Source organism: Ranitomeya variabilis, chromosome 6 (assembly GCF_051348905.1).
Source record: "Ranitomeya variabilis isolate aRanVar5 chromosome 6, aRanVar5.hap1, whole genome shotgun sequence".
NCBI classification, from domain to species: domain Eukaryota; kingdom Metazoa; phylum Chordata; class Amphibia; order Anura; family Dendrobatidae; genus Ranitomeya; species Ranitomeya variabilis.
In genome coordinates, this window is record NC_135237.1 from 501,424,340 (window position 1) to 501,436,825 (window position 12,486).

The 12,486-nt window shown below is 43.9% G+C and overlaps 1 protein-coding gene and 1 long non-coding RNA gene across 3 annotated transcripts in view; both read left to right on the top strand.

Annotated features, from left to right (window-relative positions):
- LOC143781414 (uncharacterized) overlaps positions 1-6,685 on the top strand; it is a 29,710-nt gene extending 23,025 nt beyond the window's left edge. For both annotated transcript variants that reach the window (XR_013216701.1, XR_013216702.1), the window contains 5 exons: positions 3,741-3,948; positions 4,508-4,656; positions 4,768-4,833; positions 4,957-5,022; positions 5,159-6,685. This is a non-coding gene — a long non-coding RNA (uncharacterized LOC143781414). The remainder of the gene's footprint in view (positions 1-3,740; positions 3,949-4,507; positions 4,657-4,767; positions 4,834-4,956; positions 5,023-5,158) is intronic.
- Positions 6,686-11,383: 4,698 nt separating this feature from the next.
- The window catches only part of NECAB1 (N-terminal EF-hand calcium binding protein 1), a 209,188-nt gene continuing 208,085 nt past the window's right edge, over positions 11,384-12,486 (top strand). Inside the window, exon 1 of the mRNA XM_077270809.1 lies at positions 11,384-11,761. Within this exon, the coding sequence (XP_077126924.1) occupies positions 11,663-11,761 (99 nt within the window). The 5' untranslated portion in view covers positions 11,384-11,662. The remainder of the gene's footprint in view (positions 11,762-12,486) is intronic.

Consider the following 12,486-nt stretch of genomic DNA (forward strand, 5'->3'; position numbering starts at 1 on the left):
GACCTCCCTGGGGCTCACATTCAAAGCTCTGATGGGGACATATCCTCGCTGGACCACAGCTATCGTACGAGCTATCATGACTTCTTGATCCACTCCTCCGCCTACCACAGGCTGAACAACCACTTCCAACCCATCAAGGTTGCGGTGAGTCCCCACTGGAAGGTACACTATAGTTTCTCGCTCGGGAGGTAGGATTACAGGTTCTTTCCCAGGAGCCCGGATGACCCCCACCGTCTGATAAGATGGCACACTCTTCTGCGTCCCACAGACGCGGATCAGTCGTTGAAGGGCTTCTTGAGTAGGTTTATGTGGGGTAGCCTTCTTCCAATATCCAGGTCCCCGTTTGGTAAACATAATCTGATCGAGTTCACGTAGGATATTCATTCCCAGTACTACAGGCACATCTTTCTTGACAGGTTCAGGGACTAGTAGGATCCCTTTTCTTCCAACTGCTTGTCCACAAATTCGAATATTCATCCACACGACCCCTGTGACCGGAATCGGTTGTTCGTTGGCAGCAAACAAGCAAATCAATGTCTCTTTCTCTGGCTTAGCCAGGTTCTGGAAATGCTGCTTGAAGTACGCTTCTGACATCGTTGTCACTTGTGACCCGGTATCTACCAGGCAATCCACCAGAACTCCTTCAAATTCAGCACGTAGGATGGGGCTCCCAGTAATCAAGTGTTCGTTATGATATGGAGCGGCCTCTCTTCTCGCCTCCCCCACAGAGTGCCGCACTACCGCGGGGGTTGGTAGTTTAACGGCGGCTTCCACTGGCCTTGAGTATAGTTCTGACAATCTCTGGCAAGGTGCCCCCGTCCTCCACACTCCCAGCATTGAATGCCTCCTCCTCGCCGAGGAGTACTTCGAGTCTGTCCTCGTGCCGCCGGTGCCTGACGGGAGGGGGCTTGTTCCCACTGATCCCTTGTCGATCGGGCCGAAGGATGGTTGCATGAGTATGGTGGGTCAGTCTCTTGTAGTTCCCCCACTCTCCGCTCCATCTGGGTCAGTTTCTCTTGCACGTTAACAAGGGACCGCTGCAAGTCTTGTACTACCTGAACCAGCACTTCTTGATGGTTTGAGTCCCCTCTGGAATTGGTGCCCTGGACACGCATCACTCCAGACGCATAGCTTTCTTCTTTACTTCGGGCCACTGTTTCCGCCAGGACTTGAAGAAACGTAAGGGCTGGATCTGCCCGGACCCGTTCTGACAGTGCTTGCCTCAAGGATGTACTGTGTAGTCCCAAAATGAATTGCTCCCGGAGTATCCGGTCTTTAGAGCCCATGCTGCCAAATCCATCCGCCTCCTTTCTCTGCACCTCTTCGAACACTTCTTGCAGTGCTGTCGCATACTGAGAGATTCCTTCTTCTTCCCGCTGCAGCCTAGAGAAAAATTTGGCGCCAAGATGTCCCGCGCTAGCCGTCTCGCCGTAGATCTCTTCCAGGAACTTCACTAGCTCCTTCAGGGTACTGCGGGTGAGTTCTGGTTGTAGGCAGACGTTTCTGCGGGCTTCCCCCTCTAGGGCAGTTAAAGCAATTTCCACTTCAAGGTCTGGGCTTATGTTATAAATCTTCAGGGTGCATTGCAGCCAGGACACCCAGTCGGACAGTGGCATATCCTTGCCGTCAAACTTTGGGAGCACACTAAATATGGTGCCCATAGGGAGTGTCCTTGCAGGGGTTCCACCAATGCCCACAGCATCCCCAATAATGTTAACATTCCCGCCATTGTTGTCTGCTGCCTCCATCTTAATGACAGTACCCTGCTCGCAGCGCCACTTGAAGCGATGGCCGGGGGACCACCACGGTGCAGGAAGACTACTGTACACAAGATGAGGTGCAAACCACAAGGGATAGATTTATTGGGAGACAGAAAATGGAAAGGACAAGGAAGGTGCAAACAGGGGTTTACAATAACAAAAGGTAATGCACATGAGTCAATTTGTCTGTAAAATAGCACAGTGCTTAAGCAATTGCAAAACTCAAAATCTATCTCACAAGCAACTTTACACAATAAACACATATATCGTTGCTACTCTGCATATAATCTCCCTGGCCTTTACTACACAGGCCACACGGCTACCGTGCCCTAACTACTGAAACCTGTACTAGGCCCTAACTGGTGCACCAGACAGGAACAGACTCACGGTGATGTTGGGGACACAGGTCCAGTCCCAGGGGGCCCCCCAAAGTCCAGAACGGTGGTGCGCACGGATTCCTGTCGGCTCTGTAAAGCGTGGCCTTCTCTTTGCTCCTGGAAACCGTAAGTCCCCTTCTCCGTATCTTCGTGGCTCCACAAACCAGCACAGAGCAGCCACCCTTCGCTGCAACCGGGAAAGTCTATTTAATAATCGCAGTTTGTCTCAAGCTGTGTAATCTTTCTTGCAACCAACGACTCTTCCTTGCAGACAGAACAGCTCACAGTTCACTCAGTTCCCTCTCGAAACTTCTTCTTCCTCGTTGCTCAGCTCCACCTCCTCCACACAGCCCCGACCAGTCCATAGCAACAACAAGAGTCGGGGAGAACAGCAGAACATACCATCACATCAGACAAGGAGATGCAGCCTCTTAAAGTGACAGCGTGTTTCTTATTATCCATAACAGCACCACCCTCTTACAATAACACCTTGTTCTGGGCAGTGTGAGACATTACTAGAGCTCCCTGGGTGTTTATACTCCTGTAACATCTGGAGATCAACGCTTGATCCAGGTGTTATGGAAAGGCCCCTTAACCCCTTCCTTATCTAGGAAAATTGATGTGAAGTCATGGGTTGGAGAAGTAAAGGACATTGGACGTAAAGAGAGACTGAGCTGAGTACCCAGGGAGTGCAACACACCCCACACACCACAGCACATGGGATCTAGGACACAAATTTCCTATAGAGTACCAGGGTGACATGCAACAGCAGCTCACACACAACTACCGCCCTCTGGCAACCCACAAATCCACACAGTGTGCGAGCTGTCAGTATTCTCTGGTGCCAGCACCAGAAGCGGGTGTTTAAGTGATTGAAAGTATGTGATCTGCATACTTCCAGCCACATTCCTATTAGGCGCATTCGGCCTTGCTCAATTCACTTTTATTGAGAAAATTGGCGGACGTCTAGTCGGCACGTGACCACATGTATCCAAATCACATGGCCGCCTGCTCTTGACACCTGCACCCAAGAATCCTGACAGTGAACACAATAAGCGCTTTCAGGATTCCACAAGTCTGCAGTCACATAGAGTAACTGCAGTGCAGACTTTAACCTCAAGCTTTGAGCGAGGTAATGCATGTCTAGTCCTCTCATGATCATTTGTGCAAAAAACACAAGCTTTTGGTCTCATTCCCACCTGCTCTTGGCGCCGGCACTCGCCAATCCTGACAGAACGCACAGTGATTTATTTCAGGATTCACAAGTCTGCAGTCACATAGAGTAACTGCAGACTACCCTCAAGCCTGGACAACTCCTTTATAGTGTGGTAATTATTTTGCTTGTATCAGATGTGACAAAATACTATGTTACCCTGAGTAAGGACGGTACAATATAGGTAGAGGACGCTAGGGCATTATTATACACAAAGAGGCTCCAGCATTGTTATGTTATAGGGAACGCATCTATTTACTAAACCAGAACTATTAGGAGAGCGGATAGGTCCTCTTTAATGTTAGCACTATGGACGCCGTGTGCACAGCACTTTCTTCTACGTAATATATGGAAGGATCTGAATTAATTTCTTCTCTATTATCTTTTCAGGCAACTACAACATTTTCATCATTTTATCCTGTCTTATCATCGGTGGCGTGAGTACCTTTCCAATTATTCTGCTCTTTTATTCTTCTTACTAATATTTCTTTCTTTTGTCCCAGTTCTCTCATTAATAGTTTTAGGGGCCTGAGATACCAGATCTGATCTGGAGGCCGATTCTGAATCCATTGATCACTGGTTCACCATAAACCCTGAGGTATCTATTTATCCGTCTTGTGATTTACACATTTTTTCATTTCACATATCCTTATGGTCTTCTAATTAGGACGATGGCAGCAAGAAAATGGTTCCTGACTAGTGATGAGTGAGTGTACTCGTTGCTCGGGTTTTCCTGAGCACGCTCGGGTGGTCGCCGAGTATTTGTAATGGCTCGGAGATTTAGTTTTCATTGCCGCAGTTGTATTATTTACAGCTGCTACACAGCTTGATTACATGTGGGGATTCCCTAACATCCAGGCAACCCCCACATGTACTCAGCCTGGCTAATAGCTGTAAATCATTCAGCTGCGGCGATGAAAACTAAATCTCTGAACACTAACAAATACTTGGAGATCACCCGAGCAACGAGTCCACTCGCTCATCACTACTCCAGACGTTCTTATAAAGGAATTATTAGTGTCAGTTTAGGGTTTCTCTGCTGTATGATCACAATGGAGAAAAAGAAGAGTCTGTGTAGGACATATGTAATAATGTAATTGTTATAGAGAGCTGAATGTCATATATATAATAATCTCTGAGTCTTTACTTTTACACAGAAATATATAGGCAGGCTGGAGCTCGCTACCCTGCAATGTAAACATAATGTTATTATGGATCTTTATAAATGGACTTTCAAAGGATAAGGAGAACCCTCCACCTCATCACCAACTGGACCAAACCAAGACCTTCAGTAGGAGAGTCCGAGGTCAGTGCAGGACATGGTTTACTCCTCCGCTCACACACAGAGATCACAGAGTCACTTGGCAGATATTTGGTATTTGATGTGTATATATTGAAGTCTTTCTGTATTTTACAGACATATAAAGATGTGAATGTGCGGCCCCAGTGACAGCCGACATGCGGGACCCTCCTCATTATATATGTAAGTATTATAATAAATGCCAATCTCTATAATTCTCCCATCTCCTGTCCTGAATGCTCCTATAGACACCGATGTGACGTACAAGGAGGCTGATTATATAATACTAATATCCTCTTCTTCCAGAAAACCTTACGTTCGGCTGCCTGCTGCCAGGGGGACTCTCTGAAGCGATCCGTCACTTACATACAGGTATGTCACCATCAGTTACTATATACAGGACCCGCCAGTCGCTCTCCATACAATGCTGAGCTCGGGTCTCTGTTCTACATGAAAATGTTTCTGATGATTGAGGTTTATACTATTTTGTTGCTTTTCTGAATCCTAGAATGAATTCTTCATAAGAGTAGATGACAACCACATGTGCACGGATGATGCACCACTTCAGTCACATGAAGGCTACAGCCAGTCACAAGCCCCAAAGAATCAGATATCATCACTTCTAGTCCTAATGGAGCGACAGGAGTAAGGACAGGTGAGTATTTGTGGTTTATTATTTTACACTATTACCTGCCTTCACACTGCAATTGTGTCTAAAGAAAAGAGAAATTTTAAAATAGTCGGAGAGGAGAAATGAATATGCCTGAACTGAACCATAAGGCAGGAATCACGCTCTATAGTGTCAAGAAATCGAAAGATGACAATCTACCGTACTCCAGATGAGGATGGACTATCCTTGGAAGGACCAGCTTGACGAATATAACGGGCGCTGTGGATCATAATGGGGTGGATGTCTTTGCTGTGGTGTGTTTGCTAAAGTGTCTACATGAGGTTGTGACAATTTAGCAAAGACACCACAGAACGGATCATTTCTACCCTGAAGGCTTCCTTACAAATATTTATTGAGGTGCCACAAGCCTTTTATAGTTCTGAATTTTCCATGTTGCTTGGGTTTCAGGAAGATTGCCCCAGCCCTGCTGGCTCTTAGACACCTCAGATCCTTACACTGCTGATCCCTGCATTACAAGTACTAGACTAGGGTATCATCATACAAGGATATGGGCTCATTTAGTTGTTATCCTCGGTTTTGTCTGATAAATGACCACAGTGTGAATGGGCACCTATTAATTGCACTTATACGAACTTGTGTTCTGGCTCATTTCCTTCATTTTGGTTTAGTTTTTTGTACTTTCTATGGCTCCCCCTTTTTGGGCGCAGCTTCTTGTCTTGTCCTGTTGTCTGCCCTTATTCACACTGAGGTTAACATTGACACATGGTAAGGTTTTAATATTGGACAGCGTAGGACCGTCCCGATCAGAGTTACCTTGTCGTGGTGGGATGGCTTTTATGCTATTTTTTTTTTAAATCAAAAACAGTATTACTAAAAACTCTGTGTTATTTAGATGCGCTTTTTGCTTTTTACTTAGTTACAGCAAGGTTTTTGCTCATTTTTTCTCTTGTAGGTTGTATATGTTTTATGGCCAATGTGAACATGCGTTTAAATGCTGCATGTGTATCAACTTAAGTCAAGCTCAATTTTTGTGTTTTCTTTTTCTTTCTATTATTGCTTTCTGTGCAAGCCGGGGTGTGGCCTCCCTTTTCTGAGCTAGAGATTGGATATAAAGCTTCCCACAGACTGGTGTTCACTGGTTGGGCCCAGTTCTTTTGTCTGCCCTTATTCACACTGAGGTCAACATGACACACGGTAATGTTTTAATATTAGACAGCATAGGACTGTCCCGATCAGAGTTACCTTGACGTGGTTGGATGGCTTTTATGCTATTTTTGATCAAAAACAGTATTACTAAAAACTCTGTTATTTAGATGCACTTTTTGCTTTTTACATATTTCAAGCAGAGTTTTTGCTCATTTTTTTTCTTGTAGGTTTTATATGTTTTATGGCCATTGTGGACATGTGTTTATGTGCTGCATGTGTACCAACTTAAGTCAAGCTTAATTTTTTTTTCTTGTCTATATAGTTTTCTATGGGCAAGTGCCTAGATATTCAGGTCTAGGTCCTGCTCTGCCCCTGTCTATTTTGAGGACTGCTGACACATACAGTGGGGAAAATACGGATCTGAAGCATGGCGGATTTTGCAAGCTTTCCCACATACAAAGAATAGAGAGGTTTGTAATTTTTATCGTAGGTACACTTCACCTGTTAGGGACAAAATCTAAAAATAATAAACAGAAAATCACATATTATGATTTTTAAATAATGAAATTGCATTTTATTGCATGAAATAAGTATTTGATCACCTACCAACCAGGAAGAATTCTGGTTCTCACAGACCTGTTAGATTTTCTTTAAGAAGCCCTCCTACTCTACACTCTTTACCTGTATAATTGCACCTGCTTGATCTTGTTACCTGTATTTAAGACACCTGTCCACATAGTCAATCACACTCCAACCTCTCCACCATGGCCAAGACCAAAGAGCGGTCTAAGGACACAAGGAGCAAAATTGTAGACCAGCAAATGGTTGGGCTGGGCTACAGGATAATAGGCAAGCAGCTTGGTGAGAAGGTAACAACTGATTGCATAATTTTTAGAAACACACAATGACTTTCAATCTTCCTCAGTCTGGGGCTTCATGCAAGATCTCGTGTTGTGGGGTAAGGATGATTCTGAAAAGGTCAGGAAGTAGCCCAGAACTACACGGGAGGACCTGGTCAATGACATGAAGAGAGGTGGGACCACAGTCTCAAACATTACCTTTAGTAACACACTATGCCATCATGGATTAAAATCCTGCAAGGCACGCAAGGTCCCCCTGCTCAATCCAACACATGTCCAGGTCTGTTTGAAATTCACCAGTAACCATCTGGATGATCCAGAGGAGGCATGGAAGAAGGTCATATAGTAAGATGAGACCAAAATAGAACTTTTTTTCATCATCTCCATTTGCTGTGTTTGGAAGAAGAAGAAGGATGAGTACAACACCAAGAACACCGTCCCAACCATGAAGCATGGTGGGGGAATAATCATACTCTGGGGTAATGTCACGGGGAGACAAGAAGGGCGAGAGCTAATAACCCGGGCCCCTGCAATTTCCCTCAGACTAGGGAAACCCTGTCTGACCCTCTACCTGAAGTTTACACTGAAGGTGTGCATGTTCAGGCCTCCACCCTCACCCTGACTCCTGATTCAGCCCTAGACTGAAGACCACCGCCCACCACCCAGTGAATACAATAGACCAATACCCACAGTTATAACAAACAAGGATAAAGGAAAATATACATCACGCCGCAGTCAATCAGGAATACACTATAAATGTGCAGGGCAACATAAATACAAATATAGGAAGGAGTAAATAAGACAAAGGAAAATACACCACCAGCAACGATTCTCCAACAACCAGCTCTCCACTCCGGACCGAGATAACTAAGGATAAGACAGAAGCTATAATCGGCGACGCCCAAAGATCAGGAGAACCATTTAAAGGAAATGGGCATGGCCCAGCTTCCAATCCGAGGATCAGATAAATTAACCCCGGAGCAGCCAGACAAAAACTAGCCGATGCCAATGAGCAAACAGTGGTCAAACGTGGAATTACCGCTGTCTGTCAGACGACCTGGTCTGAACAGTGTCCGACATGACAGGTGATTTTCTGCAAAGGGAACAAGACAACTGCACTGCATTGAAGGAAGGATGGATGGGGTCATGTATAGCAAGATTTCGGCCAACAACCTCCTTCCCTCAGTAAGAGTATTGAAGATGGGTCATGGCTGGGTCTTCTAGCATTAAAATGACCCGAAACACACAAGGGAAACTAAGGAGTGGCTCCGTAAGAAGCATTTCAAGGTCCTGAAGTGGCCTAGCCAGGCTGCAGACCTGAACCCAATAGAAAATCTTTGCAGAGAGCTGAAACTCAATGTTCCCCAGTGACAGCCCCAATACCTGAAAGATCTGGAGAAGATCTGTTTGGAGGAGTGGGATAAAAACCCTGCAGCAGTGTGTGCAAACTTGGTGAAGAACCTCTGTAATTGCCAACAAAGGTTTCTGTACCAAATATTAAGTTCTGATTTTCTATTGTATCAAATACTTATTTCATGCAATAAAATGAAAATTAATTGTGTAAAAATCAAACAATGCGATTTTCTGGGTTTTATTTTTAGATTCTGTCTCTCACAGTTGAAGTGTACCATGATAAAAATTACAGACCTCTCCATTCTTTGTAGGTGGGAAAACTTTCAAAATCGGCAGTGTATCAAATACTTATTTTCCCCACTTTATCAAGGTGAGCTAAGAGTTAGGGACCATCCTGATTGGGGTACACCTTGTCGCGGTGGGTTGGCTTTTACACTTTTTTGATCAAAATGGTGTCAACTAAGTCCCCTATATTATGTACATGCACTATTACTATTCATTTACAGCAGGGTATTTGCTGATTTTGATTTTATCATGGGTTTTGTTAGGACTAGTACTGGGCTGACACATCACCATAGCTCCCAACCGTCCCTCATTGTGCGGGACTGTCCCGTTTTGATGTTTTTCCCCGCTGTCCCGCACGGGACACTCTACTTCCCACAGACAACAGGAGAAGCAGCCGTCACACGCCCCCTTGTGTTAGGCCATGACCCTTCCCCTTCCGTATGTTCCCGAGTCTTCCAGTGTGCGTTTGCGGTACAGTTCAGAGAGGGAGAAAGAGGGGACACTTCTTTGAGGTACGTAACACAGTCACCACCTTACCAGGGCTTACCTTTCGAACACAGCCTGGGTGCCGCAATGTAAGCAGCAGACCAGTGGACTGGAGCTAATGCCTGGCTAGTAATCGTGCGTGGAATGAGTGGGGCTGAGCAGGGTGGGATGGACACTCACAGCCTCCTCTGTTTGCCTCGGTTGCTCAGTGCTGTGTGATTGCAGAGCGACAGATGATCACCAGTAGTCGATGTCACAGACGACTCCAGTGAATTGCGGAGGAGGAGAAGCTGCAGCTCCCTGGGAGAGGGTCACGATGCTAGGCTAATCAATGTGGCTGCTAATTTTCCCCACGGGTGTGTGTATGAGGTGTATGGAGCGGAGCTAAATGTGTACAAGGTGTATGGAGCGGAGCTGAATGTGTACGAGGTGTACAGAGCGGAGCCGTGTGTGTATGAGGTGTATGAAGTGGAGCCATGTGTGTATGAGGTGTATGGAGCGGAGCACATGTGTACGGAGCGGAGACATGTGTGCAAAGTGTACGGAGTGCAGCCGCATGTGTAGGAGCAGCTATGTGTGGCCATTATATGGTACGAAGTGTCATGTGTGGCCATTATACAGTATGGAGCACTGTGTGGCCATATTTTTTGTTTATAATTATTCTTTATGAAACTGTGATCAGCAGTGCTAAATGGGTGTGGTTTGGACGTGGATATGAATGTGACTAGTTGTGAATGGGTGTGGTCAGAGGCGTGGCCTAAAATTTGCCACGCCGCACGTTGCGCGCTGCAAACTTTGTCCCTCTTTCCCATCTTCAAAAGTTGGGAGGTATGACATCACCCATAGCACCATGCTATATACTTAGTATTAGTACCACTGAGAATCTATTCATTGTAGATTGGATTCTGTCTTCTATTTATTAATAAAAGTGAAGTTTTTGCTTCTTTTCAATATGTGGAATCAGTGTATTTTTTGTCCATTGGGCAATAGAAATTTGTGTAAATCAGCATTTTACTGCTTGCAACTGTACCCGAAAAGCACCCAAAATGACCACCTCTGAGCTAAACAACAACTTTCTTGGACTGGTTTGCTGCATAGCAAGGCATCATTGAGGCTGAGACAAGCGCGATGGTGTTCAATGAAACACAAAACGTCCATACATTCCTCCAAGGACATAGAAATTCCTCATAGAAGTCAACATGTGAAAAATCAATTCTTTATCACATATGTGATAATTTCAACTTGACTCTCAACAGAGAATAAGTAGCTTTGTAACACATCTTATCAGAGGAACCTTCTCCTCCAGGACTGAGTTGGATGACAGTTGGTGCTTTCAAAGTTCTATGGAGGCGGAGGAGCTTGTGATAGACACGGACCTTCTGCTGCAAGTTCTCCTGACACGACAGTTACAGTTCTCCATAGAACTTTATGAGCACCAGCTGTCATCTCCTATCTCAGTAATGGAAAAGTCTGTATTCAACGAAAACTCACTTCTCTTTGTGAAATGAGAATAAGTGATCAGTTCAGGAGGAGAAATAAGTGGATTTCTATAATAGGATATATTGCCAAGTTTTTTTTTATTTTCATGTCTGCAGATATAGAAGAAAAACTAACAAAAAAAAAAACACTGTTCCTCTTTAAGTGCATTCAACGATACATAAAGTTATGTGTTCTACTCATAACAATATTTTGCCTGTGATTTCATGTATGATACATGTTGGTAAAGGCAGTCCGAGAAGAAGGTCATAGGACGCAAACATGGAGACTAATTATTCTCGTGAGTCGCGACATAAATTCAATATTTTAGCAGCAATCCTTACTGTAGCTGCACAGTTCCATTTCTTGACCACTGGATGGCGCTCACAGCGTATATTCTAACCTTTAACATCAGTGATCTCTCATCTATGGATTTGTTTTTATCTATTAAGATAATTGTAATAATTTCTGTTGCAGTCTCTATTATGGATAGTCCCGATCCATGTATGTGGTGATTACAGAGGGATTGTGATCTAAACTGTAATCTACAGTAATTAGGTATATACAGTAGTAGCAGTGGGGAGAGAAGGGTAGGGGGCTGTACAGTGGGGCTGATCAGGAGGATGAGCACTGGTGAGGGATTGTAGGAAACTGAAGGAGGATCAGCACAAGGCAGATTGGTAGTTGCTGGGAGCATCTCTGACTCAGAGACCTAAGCTTCATAGGGAAGGAGTTCACCTGGTATCCAGGCACCTGGGAATCTCTGCATTACACAATGGATGGGCAGGAGATGTCTTCTCCTTCCAGGACTGACTCTTCAGAGGAGATCAGCTCATCCCTGCACATGACCAAAGGCATGACCATCTTCCTGGATGTAAGTATGAATGGGGCTCTGTGGTCCTCTTATTAATCCCTGAGACTCTTTGCTGGGCAGAGAGCAGGATGAAATACAGTGTCCATTTCTTCTTAATATTAGAACTTTTGAGTTGTCATTCCAGCATCCTAAGTAATGGAGACGTCACCCAGTATTAGGAAGCAGTAATACCCGAATTTATCAGATCAGTATTCATAGAAATAGATAGATAGATAGATAGATAGATAGATAGATAGATAGATAGATAGATAGATAGACAATAGATATATATAGAGAGAGATAATAGATAGATGGATAGAAAGATAATATATAGATCTATAAATAGCTAGAGAGACAGATTGAAAGATATTAGATAGATAATAGATATACAGATAATACATGATAGATAGATAGATAGATAGATAGATAGATAGATAGATAGATAGATAGATAGATAGATAGATATGGGACAGATAGATAGATAGATAGACAGATAGATAGACAATAGATATATATATATATATATAATAGATAGATAGCTAGATAGACAGATAGATTGAAAGATATTAGATAGATAATGGATAGATAGATTGATAGATATGGGATATATAGATAATAGATATACAGATAATAGTTAGACAACAGATAGATAACATATAGATAGATAGATATATAGATAGATAGATAGATAGATAGATAGATAGATAGATAGATAGATAGATCTATAGATAGATAGACAATAGATA